Source organism: Daldinia caldariorum (genome assembly GCF_022478825.1).
Source record: "Daldinia caldariorum strain CBS 122874 unplaced genomic scaffold F4812scaffold_1, whole genome shotgun sequence".
NCBI classification, from domain to species: Eukaryota; Fungi; Ascomycota; class Sordariomycetes; order Xylariales; family Hypoxylaceae; genus Daldinia; species Daldinia caldariorum.
The window spans coordinates 3,353,380-3,371,917 of NW_025953037.1; the positions used below are offsets into that span (position 1 = coordinate 3,353,380).

At 45.4% G+C, this 18,538-nt stretch overlaps 4 protein-coding genes across 4 annotated transcripts; all 4 read left to right on the forward strand.

The window, feature by feature from the left end:
* The first annotated feature begins 2,841 nt into the window (after nt 1-2,841).
* Nucleotides 2,842-5,235, forward strand: F4812DRAFT_411520 (putative monooxygenase). The gene is made up of 6 exons (XM_047932624.1): nt 2,842-3,783; nt 3,845-3,900; nt 3,972-4,020; nt 4,093-4,282; nt 4,353-4,456; nt 4,524-5,235. The coding sequence occupies exons 1-6, from the start codon at nt 2,960-2,962 to the stop codon at nt 4,606-4,608; spliced, it is 1,308 nt and encodes a 435-aa protein (XP_047795395.1). The 5' UTR covers nt 2,842-2,959; the 3' UTR covers nt 4,609-5,235.
* A 12-nt stretch (nt 5,236-5,247) lies between these two features.
* Nucleotides 5,248-6,988, forward strand: F4812DRAFT_38493 (uncharacterized protein). The gene has a single exon (XM_047932067.1). The coding sequence runs from the start codon at nt 5,502-5,504 to the stop codon at nt 6,822-6,824; it is 1,323 nt and encodes a 440-aa protein (XP_047795396.1). The 5' UTR covers nt 5,248-5,501; the 3' UTR covers nt 6,825-6,988.
* Nucleotides 6,989-9,225: 2,237 nt separating this feature from the next.
* On the forward strand, nt 9,226-13,561 carry F4812DRAFT_411527 (phosphoenolpyruvate carboxykinase-domain-containing protein). The gene is made up of 9 exons (XM_047932625.1): nt 9,226-10,330; nt 10,439-10,490; nt 10,563-10,594; nt 10,678-10,727; nt 10,786-10,827; nt 10,893-11,017; nt 11,076-11,109; nt 11,646-12,352; nt 12,404-13,561. The coding sequence occupies exons 1-9, from the start codon at nt 9,955-9,957 to the stop codon at nt 13,038-13,040; spliced, it is 2,055 nt and encodes a 684-aa protein (XP_047795397.1). The 5' UTR covers nt 9,226-9,954; the 3' UTR covers nt 13,041-13,561.
* Nucleotides 13,562-13,773: 212 nt separating this feature from the next.
* F4812DRAFT_411531 (PAB-dependent poly(A)-specific ribonuclease subunit PAN2) lies at nt 13,774-18,525 on the forward strand. The gene is made up of 12 exons (XM_047932626.1): nt 13,774-13,942; nt 14,043-14,150; nt 14,224-14,399; nt 14,478-14,604; nt 14,662-15,248; nt 15,298-15,723; nt 15,777-16,027; nt 16,082-16,248; nt 16,303-16,407; nt 16,472-16,874; nt 16,927-17,140; nt 17,188-18,525. The coding sequence occupies exons 1-12, from the start codon at nt 13,922-13,924 to the stop codon at nt 18,023-18,025; spliced, it is 3,423 nt and encodes a 1,140-aa protein (XP_047795398.1). The 5' UTR covers nt 13,774-13,921; the 3' UTR covers nt 18,026-18,525.
* Nucleotides 18,526-18,538: the final 13 nt, after the last annotated feature.

An 18,538-nucleotide genomic window follows, 5' to 3' on the forward strand; every position in this document is an offset into this window, starting at 1 on the left:
GTGGAGAAACGCAGCACCGAAGAATTATATCTGAACTCTGTGCGGGATTACGGCGAGATCAAGCGGCCAGAACCAGGTTATAGGAGTGAAGTACCCCCACGCAAATGCCAAGACAGCCTCGAATTCGGGACGCCCTGCATGGCAAACGTTTGCACCTACTTTTCTTGGATAATTTCCAGATCTCCTCCCAATCTTAGAGCCGCCCATGCATATAAGACTAACTTGATAGGAAGATCGCGACATCGCGAGATAGCCGCCGGCAATGCAATGTCATAAGCTTGTGATTGCTTTCGTGGTAAAGTGAAAACTTCCAGTAAGAGAGAATCCAAAATAGTCTATAATTTACGTCCCTCGGGCTCACCTATGTCTCCGATGTAGACTAAAAGAAGCCACTTATCTAACCATGATGCCTGTATAAGGTAACAATCAACTCCTTGCTCACCGCTTCGGCCGGAGTTACTCTGATATACGTACGGTCGTCTTATCCGATCGATTTCTTAGGTTAGGTGCACCTACTACTAACTATATCACATGCTTATACAGACGGGTACCCTGTAACCGAGGAAATCAACTACCTACCTAGTGGTGTATGTATAAGAGGTTAGGTTCCTACCTAGGTATTTATAAAATCATACCCCCCGGGCTATGGTGAAATATGTACCGTCTGATAGAAGTTATTTCGAGTTAACTAGACTCGTGTGGAACTTCAGGATTCTAAATCAGGCGTCCAGACTTTCAGTGAAAGGTATACAGCAAGAAAAAAAATTAAACTGGAAGTAGAATATCAATAGCCGCCTATCGCATAGTACCTTACTGAAGACATACCTACCTCTAACATAGCCATCTTTTATGTTAACTCGGATGTAACTATCGGAAGACTCGGAGATAAATCTTTACTACTTGTCTTAAATTGGCGCATGTATTGTTTTCCGCAATAGTACGAGCACCTAGTGTATACCTGTATCTATCTCACTCCTTAGTTGTGCTATATGGCATCTGCGGTGAATTGTCCGCATATCATCACTGATCTACGGTATACGGTAAATCAAGAATCATATCTCTTATAGTCGCAACCTGCCTAGTCTTAGTTGTGTTTGACTCTTCTTTTGCAAGCATAATCGTATTTCAAGCTAGGTGTCAATATTTGCCAATGTACTTAACTAACATATAGGATGTAGCTACCTTATATGTTAGCTACATTTTATTTTCTGCAGGTGTTTAAAACATGTGAGTACATCCAATGCAAGCCCATGATTATTTCGACCAAGAAAAGCCTCCTAGAGACTGCCTAATAAGAGGTTTTTATTAGGGCCTACACAAGTGTCGTGCGTAAAGTGAATAATATCTATGTTGTAGAAGTGATATATTAACGTTTGCCTCGCTACTCTTCTTCCAAATGAGAGAGGAAGAGAGACTATAGGTAGAAAGCGTGAGCTATGTTTGTAGTAATATTCGATAATATTTATGAGACTTTGAGTAACAATTATAGGTTAAATTCTACGATCTACGCTGTTGTGCGACGCACCGGGACGCACAGAAGATCGCTGTGCTTGTAAGACATACCAGAAATACATGCCCCCTATAAGGTACCTTACTTTGGTAGGGACAGGAGGACATTAAATTCATTAAACTAAATATGAACAGTAGACGAATAATTATTATATTTATTGCTCATAAAAAGAAAAGAAGCACCTGAATAATTGCCGCTCAGCAAATTCGACGTGTTCAACAAACATGTCGAATCTCTTGGTGTTCACCATGGGCCCCAGGTAATGGGGCTTTACCTTACATGTAACTTAACTCATCTATGTTTAATAGGGATGGGTGTATACATCATATCCAACACCACACGACTGCAGTATACAAAATCTACTGATCGGCATATCCAAAGGATTGCCCAATGAGCTCTTCTAGCTTGTATACGCCTGATCATCCTCTGCATAGAATACCACGATCTCGATCCTGTGGCGGGCAAGCGTTTAGCACGAATATACTAAGCAGAATTCCAGGTGTGATTTGGATAGACAGCGTTCGGAAGTCGCCATTTGCTTCCCCAATATTTCGTGACAGTAAAAAAGAAGAGTACTACTATGCATTATTCAGTCTTGCTTATAATGCTCATAGTACCTAGGTAGGTTAGGTACTTACTATCAATTCAATAAACCTGCCATGTAGGAGGTATCTTAGTGCTTACACTCTTATTATCGCTTGAGCCTCATTATCATCCAATGAATTCTCCCATGCCTACTGAAAATCAAGCCAATCGGAAGTTTTAACTTGAATAGATTGGTGTAACGTATAGGATATCCAGTAGTCTGGGACCTCGATATTAATTGACATATGAATTAACAGTAGCATCTTTTCCTTTGCCACGTGGGCTGATATTCCTACGTTGGTAGATATGCACGGCTGGAGCTCTTCGAGTTGGAGGCCCTCAAGGTAAGAGGTATCTAGTTCGCTTAACCTCTTGGCCCCTGACATGAGGCATTTGAAAGGTAGCATTCCAGGCAAGCGTTTAAATACTTTACTGTGACCTTCTCGTTTATCAATACGTTTACGCATACCATATCTGTTCAAGTTTACAGTTTAGCTACGAATAGGACAATTTTCGCAAAATATCTACCCGGTACTTATTTAATGATCTTCCAACGATTAGTTCTTTAGGAATTGATGAAGTCATTCCCTCTATTGTTATACATACCTGCAACTATACTTCAGCGACATTCATATATTAGGTTAGGTAGCAATATAAATAGGTAAATAAGAGCGTGAGTAAATATGCACATAACGGGGTCCCCCCAATTCTTACAGGTACCGAAGTTGTGATCCGGAAGCGAAGGTGTGTCCGTAAATGCGGCATTCCCGAAACCCCTCACATAAAAATACTAATACCCATTAACGAAGGATTAGAATGCATAGGCCATTTCTTTTTCGTGATACCTAGCCCCATTCTCCCACAATGTCTGGCAACGAAACCCAGTGTAACAACAACCTTAACAATTTTCAACTTCATCTAATTATCGTGGGTGCAGGACTCGCCGGCCTTGCCGCTGCCATCAGCACGCGCCTTGAGGGTCACAGAGTTACTGTGCTAGAGAAAACTACCAAGTTAACAGAAATCGGTGCCGGGCTCCAAGTTACCCCCAACGCAAGCCGTCTGTTTCATCACTGGGGAGTTTTCGACGAGCTAAGTTATAAGGCCGCTATTCCTTCATACTTAGCTGTACGGAGATATGACGGCACCCGCGTCCTAGCTCGCGAAGATGATTATCAAAAGAAAATACTGGAACGATACGGCGCCCCGTTCTGGGACCTCCATCGTGCAGACTTGCAAGAAGCGTTGGTGCGTCGTGCCCGCTCGCTTGGGGCCGAAATTCAGCTCGGTGTTGATGTTCAACACGTTGACTTCAAACGCGCTGCAGTAATTACGCAAGACGGCCAAGTGATCCAAGGTGATCTAGTCCTCGGTGCGGATGGTTTGTGGTCGCGAACGAGAAGCTCTTTACTGCAACAACAGCTAACACCGACGCCAACTGGAGATCTGGCATATCGAATTGTACTAAATCTAGAAGACATAAATGATCCCGAGCTACGAGACTTAGTGTCTAACCCGTCCGTCAACTTCTGGATTGGTCCAGAGTCTCATGTTGTAGGCTATTCGCTCAGACAAGGCCGCATGTACAATCTCGTTTTATTACGTCCTGATGATCTGCCGGAACACGTAAGCCGCCTGGCTGCTGACGTGGATGAGATGCGGAAACTATTCGAGCCGTGGGACCCAATGTGAGTTACCTTCTAACGAAGAATTTACCTACTCGCCGTTGCTCATCAAGTTACGCAACAGCTTGAACAAACTACTAGCATGTGTGGATCGGGTGGATAAATGGAGGCTAATGCATAGTAAACCCCCCTATATGTTTATAAACGATACTTAAGTGAAATATAAGTCTAACATAAGCGGTGTCACTTAGTCTCACCCTTGGATACTTGGGTGAACGATGATGCCACATTCCTACTTGCGTGAGTTGTACATCTTCTATTCCTACCTAACCTAAGGTATTTTCGACACACTGCTAACATCGCTCAATTTAGGGGCGATGCATGTCACCCAATGCTCCCATACCTCGCGCAGGGTGCCAATTCCTCGCTAGAAGACGGAGCTGTCCTCGGTCGGTTGCTTAAATATGTAACTAGCCGCGACAAGCTGGCTCCTGCGCTCGAGCTGTATCAGCAGCTACGAAAGACGCGAGGAGAGGCAATCGCAAAGGAAGCATTAGGACAGGTCGGTCGAATTCTAGTCATTCGAAGTATCGACGCGAAATATGCTAACCTACCTACCTGTACGCAATTAGAGGGATTCATTTCATCTGCCTGACGGTCCTGCTCAGGAGCAACGAGACGCTATCTTCCTCGCAAGTATGGGCAAGGAACCAACACCAAACTTCCCGAGCCGCTGGTAAGAGCCAAACGAGGATCTATTTCCAGAATCAAATATATGGAACTAACGAATCACTTGCATTTAGGACCTGTCCCACAGTCCAGCCGTGGCTATATAGCTACGATGCTATGGTGGAAGCTGATAAGGTTTATGAGGCCAATCCGTTCTGACTTTCGCAGATTAGACACCTTCCATACCTTAGGTACATTTCTTCTCTTATGCCACTTAACCTCCAAGGTGATTTCCATTGTGTTCAGCTTTTACTCTGGACGTTGCTTTATATCGGTTGGCTGTTAGAAATAGATGCATGGTATCACTTGCCGATGGCACTTATAACATCTCTTTAGAAAGCAGGAAGTGCTTGTTGTTTATTTATTTTGGGTCGCACAAGTAGAATCTAGGTGTCCTATAGCCTGGGGGCTCGACTAGATATTAAAATAGACCAACTCTTCATTCCGACCCCATCAAATAACATCCCTCGAAAGTTTCTTACTTGTTATGCTTATTTTTCTTTCTTGGCCGTCCACTCACGTTAAAAACCTCTCCACTCTTAGCCCAATAAATATTAGTATTTGTTGTTGAGCATTGAGAAATTGGGATCGTAAGACAACACACTAATACCTGTTATGTCATGATTGAGTTATCCTCTCAAGTTGCGTTTGCTTTATCTTACCCAGAGCTGGGATTTCCTAAGCCGATCTGCAGGACGTTTTTGTTGCTACCTTAGGTACTCTAGGCCTGGGCGCCAGGAGCCAATACATCTTAATCTTTTATCTCGAGCCTCTCCAACCGAGCCACACTGCTTTTCAGCTTGCATGGGGTTATGAGGTTGTATTAGTGGCGCAGCGCATCGCGCCTAGACATTTATATGAGTGACGCAGAAGCACAGCCGCAATCAGGGGAACTCATCCCAATTATACATAAAGACCTAATCAACCTGATAACGTGAACACCGGAGCAATACGTGCTCATCGCATGGTAACGACCAGTTATCCTAAGGAAAGGAGGGAAAGAAAAAGAGAGAGAAAAAACAAAAAACAATCCTCACGGAAATATTATTCTCATGCAGAAGCGAAGATCTCATAAGAAATCCCGTAACGGTTGCCAGAATTGCAAGAAATGGCATACAAAATGCGACGAGCAAGGCCCACCTTGCAATAACTGCATACTCCGGAAGGCCAATTGCGTCTACTCCCGGCCTAGAGCCGAAGCTTCCAATGACGGAAACTTTCTACCCACGCGGCCCAGATCTAGCGCTTTAACAAAATATCCTAATAGTATCGAGCGTCCGCGCGGTGATCTAGGGGCACTATGTGCGGCTTACGGTGGCCCTACCAGACTACTAGAGCTCGAGTTGATGAACCAGTGGTCAACGCACACATATAAGTCATTCTGTAGCATGCAGGAGGACGTGGATTACTTACAAGCTACCTTACCACGGTCGGCCCTCAACTACGACTTCATGCTGAACTGCCTATTTGCTATGTCATCGTTGCAGATAGCGAGGACTGTTGGGGAAGCCAATTCCAGGAAGTACGTCCATGCGGCACTTGAATACTACAATAGAGGTAGCACGTCATTTCGCTTTCACCTTGGGAATATGAACGCCGAGAATTGCGACGTTCTATATATGTTCTCTGCAATATCCATCGCTGTTCATCTCTCCATACCTCAGCAATCTACGAGCATGCTCGATCTCGCAGCAGTAGCTTTCGACCTAGTCAACGGGAGTACCAGCATTAGCATTCTAGGGCTGCCGTGGCTTCTCAGTAGTGCATTTCCCTTACGCATAATGTTAAGCCGCATGGGCGCATCGAAAGATCTGATAGATCCAGATGCTCGAGCCGCCTTGGACAGGCTGAACGCGCTCAACGATCAGCGCCACGCAAGTACGCCCAAGCCGATAGACAGCATCGAAGAGGAGGGTACTATCCTTATAATCCACGACCACGAGCTGTACCAAGCAGCGATCCAAAGTCTAGAATTATGCTACGCCGAGGAAGCGGCAGGACAGCTTGAGGGATTCGGATCCGGATTCCCCGGACATACAGGGAAAAAATTCTCATCGCTTGTTGGAAGACGCGATCCGTTCGCATTGCTCATCGTACTGCACTGGACGATATTGTTGAACGAACTCAACAGCCGGTTCTGGTGGTTGCAGTCAATAGCCGCGCCACTTGGCCAAGACATTGCAGATTTCCTAAGGACGAAGCACCCTAGTCTGGCTATGGAATGGGCCGATGCTATCTCGTGGGCTTTGGGTCGACTGGGCTTGCTAAAGTCCCGGTCGCTAGAGCTGTCATATAACCAAGAGTCGGAATGGGGACAAACAGACAGGGCGTCATCCCAGCCCATAATGCAATTTAGCAGAATCACCTTTACATAGCAATTTCTCGGAAGCTCAAACGAATAGCTATATCTCAGCTATCATAAGCTCTCCCCTTACCCATTCAAACGTCGCTTTTGCCCTATCTCTTTGCTTTGGAATTACTCGACACTCATATTAACTGCTAGTAATTCATCTAGTAACGACCCAACGCATATAAACCATTTGCTTTCCGTCTACCTAGGTACTTAGGTAGGTAGACAATTAGATCATATATATATATCACCTATCAAGTGTATTTGGACATCTATAAAGGAGTGAGACATACTCCACCTAGAACCCCTTCACTCTCATTACCCAATATATCCTATTGCAATTAGGCGGAGAGATGACCATCGAGGCCGGGGGCAGAGGAGATGTGACGGCTGAGCCATCCGATGCACCAGTTTTGATAAGTGATATCAATCCATCTAGCTTTTCCCCAAGCCATGAGGCCTTCTTCGTTTTTATGTTGATGTTCTTCCTAGCCTTAATCGTAAACAAGCTCAGTCAGTAGCACCTTCAGGTAGGTTCCTATAAAGAACCATGTCTCTGTATTAAACCACGTACTCCTCCAGTCTATCTCTGATGTCAAACATAAACTACAAGGTTTTTTTCTCTTTTTCTTCATCTTTCTTGCTTATTCTTACAACAACTGTACGCAATTAAGTTGGCCACTATCACAGGATAGGACGGCGAGATGAGATGAAATATGGAAGATCGGCGCTCCTCGGGTGGAAATGACGTTTGAGTTGCGGGTCGGACCGGATCCGTGCGTTGTTTGGTATTGATATTTTTAACCGGCCGAACGGAGCTCCACTGATTTCCCGGGGAAATCTGGACCACGGTCGAAAGCAGGGTCCTGTCCTACCTAAGTGTATTATGTTATATTACATAGTACCTAATGTTATCTGGTTATCATATTTTTACCCGGTTCTGTCCGATGATGTTTTACTGCTGCAACGGGACGGATTGGGTACCTTGACGCTAATTGTTAGCGATCGTTAGCGCTCGATGACCTCACGACAAGCAATTTATAACGTCTAAACGCTGATTTGGGGGTACATTATTATTTTCACCTAGGCACCTAGTTCATCTAATTGCCCAACAGCCCCAGGAGCTCAGGTGCCCCTAAATCGATGATCGCATTTGGATATGCTGAACCGTGCACACCTATACCCTATACTCAAAGCTCACATGACAGTTTGAATTTTCTCGTGATCCGGAGATGAAAGTGTAATCCATTACGTAGGACAAACCAACTAAAGACATTATTTTGATCCTGCTTCTAACTTTTAATCATCGTGGCTGAGATGCTCGACCGGTTTACGTAACGAAGCGAATCTAGAATGTCAGAATGTTCATCTGATCTATATCAATCCTTGGTCCTAGAAGGGACCCAGAATACCCCAGAAAGGCGGAAGATATCGGAATACGTCGTAATTTAACTACCTAGGTAGGTAGCCCAATTACGGGTTGAACTTCGGTAAAGGACGATGGACGAAAGGGGCATGATAGTACCTAACTACATAGCACCTATCAAACCTGTCAGGATCTTAAACAGGCCCTTGGACGAGCCTAGATGCGTAAAGCGCACGTTGGATGCGGATATGCGATGCAAGGACGATTACGCAGTGTAAGTCGAGCCCCAGTCCGCTGATTGGTCACACCGCCGATCCTAGAGGCTCGAAAAGAAAAAAAAGAAAAAAAAAAGACCTTACCCAAGTCCCGAATGATTCCCCATGCAGGGTTGAACGGAATGGAAAAAATCGGATTGCTGTTTGTGTTAGGTTAGGTAGTTGGTTATATGTACTATGTTTATCTCTATGCAGGGGCCGTTATCAACGACGTTCAGAGGATTTCAACCAATAAGCAAGGTGCAATTAAGTAGTTGAATATGAGTTTACAAGTTTGTAAAGTTTGTAAAGAATTTCATCAGTCCCAAGGACGAAACCGTCGGAAAGTTAAGGGCTTTTTACGGCAGATTTTCCGATAAGACATGTGATAGCTACACCGCGTTACGTACCCAACTTGATATAGGAAAAACATTTACTGATATGGAACAATTCGAATTATATGATAGGAAAAGCTTCATGCATTTCTTTTCTTCCTTATGTGCGCATACATGTATAATTACCTAAATTGAATACCGACGTCATTTTTTATATTAAGAGCCATTAGTTCCGGCTTAACTTCATCTAGTTCTTGGATTTATTGCTTTCTTTAGATTTCCGAGGTTGTTAAAACAGGTAGTCATGTACATTGTAATTGTATCCATCCGGTCTCCTTCGCCCCATGTACCCGGGTCTATCCTCTTAGCTCTCCTGACGGCCTGGGCAGGCTGGGCAGGCTGTTAGCCCTATTGCGGGGCTGTTGAAAAGACGGGGAAGTACCTAAACCTAACGTTAGGTACTAGTAGTAGGCGTACTACCTCCTAGTACCCCGCTACCCTTTGCCGATTTCTCCAACTTCCATTTCTCCCCCTCCCCCCTGATTCAACTTTTTGTTTCCTCTCGTGCATATGTTTTACAAGTCTGCAAGTAACAATAATATGGACAAGATAATTTTCTGGAATGATCGGTTGAGTCTCAGTTTACTCGGGACAAATAGGTAAATACACCAATGCTAGTGTATCGTTTTATGTAGATCTTGATGCACAAGCGACGAAAATGATGGGTAAACTCGAAGCCGACAGGCTATAATCCTTGTCGGGATTCTGATAGGTGCAATAGCTTGCAGGAAGGTTGCAGGAACATTACAGGACATTACAAGGATCAGGGAGAGGCTGAGGGAAAAAACGGAATAGGCATATGCGACCACTACCTAGGTACAGACCCAACTACAACCGCAAACTCTCGCCTCCTAACCTCCTATCATCCTAACATCCTAACCTTGGTACCTACCTAACCTAAGGTAGCCGATCCGCCTACGGTTTAGTTCAGTTCGAGTTCAAGATCTTTGACGGCTTGACCCTTTCATCCCCCTGCCTACCTAGACCTAGGTAGTGAACACGCGCTACGCCAACTCCACCCCACAAGATCCATGCTAGGGTTACCGAGACAAGGAACAAAGAGCAGTCCGGTTCAGCTCGCTTTCCCGATGATGCAGGGTGGACCGCTCCGGTTTGAATTCGTGCCTCAGTGCCTAATCAATGACAACGAAACTGCTGGCCAGTGGAATGTCTCGCTTACACTTCGCCATCTCCACATCTTCCTTCTCTCCTATATATCCTCGGGTCCGTGCCATGACTAGTAGACCGAAAAGTTACCTTCAGTCTACAAGCATTGCCGGCCTCTCGCCCACTACCCCATTTAATCAAATTGGATATCGATATTCCCCGTTTGTTCTCGGTTACAAGGGACTCAACTACTATCATTGTCTCCTATCCCGAAATTCGTCCAGTTTAAGAACCATGAACGACCCAGTTGTCAGAACCGCTTCTCCTTACACCGATCCAGCAGTAAAGGGTCCTAAATCTCAGCAGCTCACTCATGGTCATAGCCATTCTCTTCTTCAGCACAACAAGAGTGAGTTATCCACCATAATCACGAGCAGATCACAAGCAGAAAACGAGCAGAAGACATGCTGTTTCCAAGTCTATTATACAGCCTAGAAGACTAACAGCGCTATCCCAGTGATTCCCAACAACAAAGTCAACAAGACTGCCCTTCACCCTAGTGGTGTTGAGTGAGTAGCCCTTTGTTCCTTTTCAGGAGTACAAGATGGATAGGGAGCTTTTTTCTAACCTGCCTTCTATAGACCCCACCATGAAAGGGAGCACACGGAACTAGGTACGAGTCAAGTCGTTTAAATTCAATATCCGGCATTACAACGCTCACCGTTTTGTTCACTGGTCCATTAACATCAAATCTAGAGGAGGAGCTGCACGAGAAGGCACACATCGACTACGATAGAGTTGCCATTGTAAGTCATCTCCAGGGTGAAAGTCTGCTAGAAGTCCCTTAACTAAGAAGATGAATAGATTCCTAACCCTTCTGTTGCTGCCCTCTATGAAGATGCGCTTGTAAGATCACCCCTTCAACCCGGTCACGCGACCAATATTCAACATATACTAATATGGTATTAAAGGTTTATGAGATGGGCTCCGCTATTGCGTCTAGCGGCGCGTTAACGGCCTACTCTGGCGCAAAGACCGGTCGGTCACCTTCGGATAAGAGAATTGTAAAAGAGCCGTCGTCAGAAAATGATATTTGGTAAGGATAGCCGTGTCTACCATATGCATTATGAGATGATAACTAACCTTCTTTCCAGGTGGGGACCTGTTAATAAGCCAATGGGCCCTGAGGTAAGAAATATCCATCGTCATTATACGTTGAAATATCATCATCAAACACATGTTTATCCCCCTATCGTGTTCCTCTACATCAACGGCCCCCGCTTCACACAGAAGCAAATACTTGCAACGTTGAGGTTTATGATCTTTACCTTTTTGCCTGATTTTATTATGACGACCTCTTGCGTCACATATTCCCCAACTCAAGCTCAGTAACTATGAGATTGATGTTTTTGGTTGGTTGTTACCACAATTGCCTAGTTTTATTTTCGAATTACACACCCGCCGAGAAGTCTCGTGCCGCCTGGCCTAGACCGTTGGGCTGGATATAACCCCTGTCATTGGCGTCATCTAAGCCTCCATACCCCGGGTAGTTCGGCCCAGATCCGGCAATAGCCTGCACCCCGCCTATCCGCACTTCCACAAAGCCGGGATGCTTTCAGCCCCACAAGATATTCACGTGTCATATTTATTCTCACCGTTGTTGTGGACCTAATACGACTTTTCAATGGGGCTAACATTAGGGGTAATTCCCACGCAACATATAGGTTTGGAAAATTAACCGCGAGCGTGCTGTTGACTACCTGAACACGCGAACGCGAATTTATGTCGTCGACGGCTACGCTGGTTGGGATGAGAAGTATCGAATCCGAGTTCGGGTCATCTGTGCTCGTGCCTACCATGCTCTGTTTATGCGCAACATGCTCATCCGCCCTTCGCGGGAGGAGCTAGAGCACTTCCACCCCGACTACACGATTTACAACGCGGGAAGTTTCCCGGCTAATAGATATACCGAAGGGATGACCTCGGGAACTTCAGTGGCCATTAACTTTGCCGAGAAGGAGATGGTCATCCTCGGTACGGAGTATGCCGGTGAGATGAAGAAGGGTATCTTCACCGTCTTGTTCTACGAAATGCCCATCAAGCACAATGTGCTTACCCTTCATTCATCCGCAAATGAAGGCAAGAATGGCGATGTCACGCTTTTCTTCGGTCTTTCTGGAACCGGCAAGACTACCTTGTCTGCCGATCCTAACCGAGCTTTAATCGGTGACGACGAGCACTGCTGGAGTGAGCGCGGCGTTTTCAACATCGAGGGTGGTTGCTACGCGAAGTGTATCGGTCTCTCGGCCGAAAAGGAGCCTGATATTTTCAACGCCATCCGATTCGGCTCCGTCCTCGAGAATGTTGTTTTTGACCAGGTGACCAGAGAGGTTGACTTTGACGACGCTACCCTCACCGAAAACACGAGATGGTGAGTCGGTTAGTATGCGATATAATCGAGTTAAGACTAACAGTTTCGCAGTGCCTATCCCATCGAGTACATCAACAACGCCAAGATTCCCTGCCTGTCGGAAAACCACCCCAGCAATATTGTTCTGTTAACCTGCGACGCTCGTGGCGTACTGCCGCCGATATCGAAGCTCAACAGCGCGCAGACTATGTTCCACTTCATCTCCGGTTATACCTCCAAGATGGCTGGTACTGAGGATGGCGTAACAGAACCCCAAGCTACTTTCTCATCATGCTTTGCTCAGCCCTTCCTCGCTCTGCATCCTATGAGGTACGCGAAGATGCTAGCAGACAAGATAGAAAAGCACTCCGCAAACGCCTGGCTTCTGAACACCGGCTGGGTTGGTGCCGGGTACGTGCACGGTGGTAAGCGATGCCCACTCAAGTACACTCGTGCAATCCTAGACGCCATTCACTCCGGCGAACTGGCCAAGGTTGAGTACGAGACATACGACGTCTTCAACCTCCAGGTACCCAAGACATGCCCCGGAGTTCCTTCCGAACTACTCAATCCCAAAACTGCCTGGACTGCAGGAATCGACAGCTTCAACGACGAAGTTAAGAAGCTCGGTGCATTGTTCATCGCGAACTTCAAGAAGTACGATTCAGAAGCTACAGATGACGTTAAGGCGGCTGGACCAACTATTTAAAAGCAAGGCGCATCGCGGCATCTCCTTTTCTTTTTTTCTTTTGGCAACTTTTTTTTTTATTCATCAGCTTGGAGTTGAGCATCTGGCATGATTTCTTCTTTTCAAGGGAATGACGAATCCGCGGGATGAATAAACACGGTTTGTCTGCACAAATATATCGGATGCGAAAGCCGAGACGATACGCGAAACCAGACGAAAAAAGGGCTGGCTGTATAAAGTGAGCGCGAGGATACCGAGTAATTGCACGCGGCATAAAAGCGCGTTGTGGTGCACGATTCATTATTGAGGAGTTCAATTAACTACCTCCTAGATATTTATTTTCTTCTTATAAAAGAATTAGGATACAGGAATTTAAAGGAATTATATCTACATTATTTGATTTTATAAGTGAACTTGTAATAATTGGTTAATGGCTTAGAGTTTTTTATAGTTAGGTACCTTAAGAGGTAAGTACCTATATATACATCAATGGTCTTAAAGGTGAGGTGAATGACCAATATTTTGGGTTTGGTTGAAGAGTTCCAAACGTTAGAAGCCCAGTACGAAGAGGTAGGTGTAGGTGGTTGCTTCAGGTAAACGGTAGATTTATACGTACTTGACGCTTATATGCATTAGTCAGTGGAGAACTTACGGTAGGCGGGGCTAGGTAGGACAGTGGCTTAAACGGTTTAGACCAAATAATCTCTACGGTTTAACCCCAGCAATTTCAAAAGTGGGATGCTTGAACCTTGACAACGAGGCCTAGGCTTAACACGACTTCCTCTCTCTCTCATATTTTATACGTTAACTCGACGACGCGCTTACATTTGTTGACGTGACGGTTGAATAATAAATACCTCCTATTCTAATGCGATTCGTCCGACGATGACATATCCGCCAAAATGGACGGAGATTGGGACGAGGCAAGTATTTCTTCTTATCAATGATTTGAACTGGTTCGAATTCAACGATTTGCATTGCACGATGAGGACACACAAGGCTGACTTTATTTCATGGCCCTAGGTTAACCGCATACCTTTCCCACCACCCGGTCTCCGGGCCATGCCAACACCAGTTACCGTCTTAGCTTTCGACACGAGCCAGGAACTCTTATGGACTGGCAACGAATATGTACGATCGAGAGCCCCTCCAACGCCCCCTCGTATATACTATCTGATGTGACAGAGCTGATAGTCTCTTGTAGGGTCGTGTATCGTCATTTTATGGTACGAAACTACAGCCATACACCTCCTTCAAAGCCCACACCTCTCAAGATGGGCCTGTTCGACAGATACTCTTTAACGACAAGGGCGTTATAGCCCTGGGTTCCCGTGGCGTACATATGGCGTCGCGAAGAGGTCCACCCCTGTGGTCAATTAGGTGTGTTCCCCCATACGCCCCTCCCGTCGCCTCTGTTCTAGAAGACGTCTCTGTCAATGCTAATCATAGGCGACCCAGACACGAAGACATGCAGGATTTACGGTGTATGAGCTTCACATCAAAGGGGACCGCCGAGATACTGGTCGCCGGCGAGCAAGAAAAAATGTTTGTAATTGATGTGAATAAAGGGGAGATAACCAAACAAGTACGGTCTATTAGTTGATATAAGTTAAAATTGCGCTCCTTCTAACAGTTTTACTAGTTATCAACGGAACATAAGTATACGATCATGAGACGAAGTCGCTATATATGTGCAGCGACTTCTAATGGCGCCGTTCATATAATCGATCCCGTCAGCTTCCAGGTCATCAAAATATGGAACGCTCACACGGCCGCAATTAACGACATGGATGCGCAGCATGACTTTATCGTTACTTGCGGATATTCCTTGAGGCACGGTGGTAACTACATGCCCGACCCATTCGTCAACGTTTTCGACCTAAAGAACATGGTATCCATGTCACCAATCCCATTTCCGGCTGGAGCCGCTTATGTACGGATGCACCCTCGAATGTTAACAACCAGTATTGTTATGTCTCAGATCGGACAGATGCACGTGGTCGACCTCATGAATCCTAACACCAGCAATGTTCGACAAGCAAATAATCTTGGTTACTTTTTAATGATAGAAATCGCCCCATCTGGAGAGGCGATTGCTCTTGCGGATAATGAGTTCTACATCCACCTCTGGGGCTCGCCCAATAAGATTCACTTCGCCGAATTTGCTACCCCGATAGAAACTGTCGACTCTGGAACGGGACCCCGGATCGAGTTTGATTCTCTTGAAACGTAAGTGTACCTGGATCAACCTAAGTTTCATCTATTAACAGAATACTAGCCCTTTGAGCACTGTCGGCATGCCCTACTATAGGGAAGTATTGCTGTCGGCATGGCCAAGCAACATGGTAACGGAAGTCGGTGCCCCTCCTGTTAAAATCGACGCGCAGTTCTTGGCAACGCTCCAGGAGAGAGACTGGGGTTACTTTGGTAAAAATACTCGGCCTCTGCGAAGAAATCAAGTCGAAGATACTCGAAACACAGAGAACGGTCAAAGTTCTCTAAAGCCACCAAAATTCCTGAGCGAGAAGGCCAGAGAAGCGGCGAAGTCTCCGGCGGGAACACCGGCCCCTGAAGAGGTCGTACCCGAGATTCCGCAGACTTTGCAAGATAATAAGCTCGAAAGCCTAAAGATTGAGGTGCCCGAGTTATACCAAAATATCGAAATAAAGTATAGTAAATTCGGAATCGACGATTTCGATTTTGGGTGAGTTGACCCAGACTACCCCTGTGGGACACATATACTGATTCAAAGACAAGCTATTTCAACAAGACGCAATATTCGGGTTTACAAAATCATATTGTTAACGCCTACGCCAACCCATTACTACAAGTGATGCATTATACCCCATTGATCCGAAATATTGCCCTTCAACACGCAGCGACGGCTTGCGTAGATGAATTATGTCTTCTCTGCGAGTTAGGATTTCTCTTTGATATGCTCTATAAGGCAGAAGGAGAAGCCTGTCAAGCATCTAATTTCACTAAAACCCTTAGCTACCATCCTGAAGGCAAGTGGTCATTGTTTATATATCTGCTGACGACTTGCTAACCAATTACATTAGCGGGCAAACTGGGTTTGCTCGAGGAAGAACCTCATGCGTCACGGACTGTCATGCTTCAACAGCTAGCTCGATTTCTACTTCGACAAATGATCCAGAACTATAGTCTGATGGCCCCAAATCCTCATTCAGATAGCGCAGAGTCGCCGCGCCCTAATGCGCTTGAAGAGGTAAATCTCAGTGATGCCGTCTAACATGTAACTGATGCTAATTGCCGACTCCAGCTATTTCAAACCTTCGCGACCAGCTCCATCAGATGTGTAAACTGTCGCAGCGAAACAACGAAAGCCGACCATACTATGGTGAATGAGTTAATGTACCCTCAGAATGTGAGTGCAGTTTGTCTCCAAAAAAAAAAGCAAACCGCATAAGCTTATTTCTTTTGTTATTTAGAAATCCGGGCATAGAAATCCCAGAGTACGAGGGACAACATTTTCTCAAGTATTGAAGATGAGTGTGGAGAGGGAGACTATGAACAAAGGCTGGTGCAACAGCTGCCACAGGTACCAGACGTTAGCTACGCGAAAGACGATACACAGAATACCCAACGTTTTGATGCTTACAACCGCAATTAATAACAACGAGCACCGGCGACTTTGGGCTACGCCTGGGTGGCTACCAGAAGAGATTGGTGTCATAGTGGACAATGGCCAATTCTTCTGCTACGAGGGCGAAGACTTGAAGCTGCATTTACTGAGGGGAATTCACAATATTACGGTGTATTCTTTAACAGGCCTTGCTGTCAATATCGAGGGCGGTCAACAGCAGAGATCGCACCTCGTAGCGATGGCGAATAGTAAGTTTTTACCTATCAAATTATTGGAGAAAAATCTAACGCGCAAATCTAGTCGCACATTCTGCGCCGACAGCCCCGGGCCAAAGTCAGTGGTACCTCTTCAACGACTTCTATGTCAAGCCAATCCCCTCTCAGGAGGCACTTACATTCAATACGTCATGGAAGACGCCGTCTGTGATTACTTATCAAATTAAATCCGCCAACAATCAGCTCGATCATAGTTGGAAGCAGAATCTGGATTCCAGATTACTGTATCTAGATCTTCAGTAAGTCTCTAACCCACCGAGACGCAAACTGTACTAATAATTCGCAGGGCTCATCGGGCGGATAAAACTTACCGGACTTTGGATCGACAAACTGAGCCTGCTGGACCAGATACAATTGTTGCGATTGACACAGAATTTGTTAAAATCTCGCAGCCGGAAGTCGAAATGCATTCAGACGGTGAATCAAAAATCATCCGGCCAACCGTACACGCTTTGGCAAGAATTTCTATCGTCCGGGGTGGCGGTATGGACGAAGGATTGCCATTTATCGATGACTATATCACCATCAAAGAGAAAGTCGTCGACTATCTTACCTCTTATTCAGGAATCACCGCCGATGATTTAGATATAAATATGGCGGAGCAGAAAGGACATAACCTTGTTCCGTTGAAGATTGCGTATAAGAAAATTTGGATTCTCCTGAATCTCGGATGTAAATTCCTAGGCCACGGCCTAAAGCAAGATTTCCGAGTCATCAACATCCACGTGCCAAAAGCACAAGTCATCGACACAAGCGACCTGTTTTTTATCAAAGAGCGCCTCCGAAAACTCAGCTTACAGTTCCTGGCACATACTCTCCTGAAAGAAGATATTCAACAGAGCACGCACGATTCCATCGAGGATGCTAAGACGGCACTAAAGCTTTACCGAAAGTATCAGGAGTTTAAGGAGGCTGGCATTCTCGATGCTATGCTCCACGAGATCTACGCAAAGGGCGTTGCCTCTAATTTCAAGCCCCCATCTAAAATTAACGCAGGGGGCAGCGTGTTCAGGACGGATACGCCTCCGGTAGACGGGGGCCCCACGACACCATCTAAAAAGCCGAACGCCCTTATGCCTGGCACACCGACGTTTACACCGGGAAGAGGGCTGAACTTGAAATAAGCTCCAGTGACCGTGGTCCCAAAAGGAGAGGTTTTTTTTTTGTAGACATATATAAGCGTGCGTAGAAAAAATCAGAAAGTCTAGCACTGTGAGCTTATATACCTATCTGTGTTTCCATCAAGGCCAAAAGCTTATCTCCGCCGCGTTCGAATATATGTCTTAAGGGTTTAGCGAATCTGATTTCGTACTCATTTCGCAGTTGCTTGGAAGGATTATAAGGGATAGTTTAGTATGTTCATTTGCCGTACGATGAACTGGACTGTGTGGATGTGAAGTGGAAAAGGGGGGGTACAGGCGCACGAGCTAGGTATGTATAATGTTCTCGTCTGGCGATAGCTATGGTATATTTAGCGGGGTGATGAGAGGATATGAAAAAAAATAAAATAAAATAAAATAAAAAATAAAAATCAATACTAGGTTACGTTAAGTTAAGTTCAGACAAGTGTACTCTCGCCTTATCTTATAAGTCTTCACTACCTAATATAACGTATACACTGAGGTAAATAGGAGGTA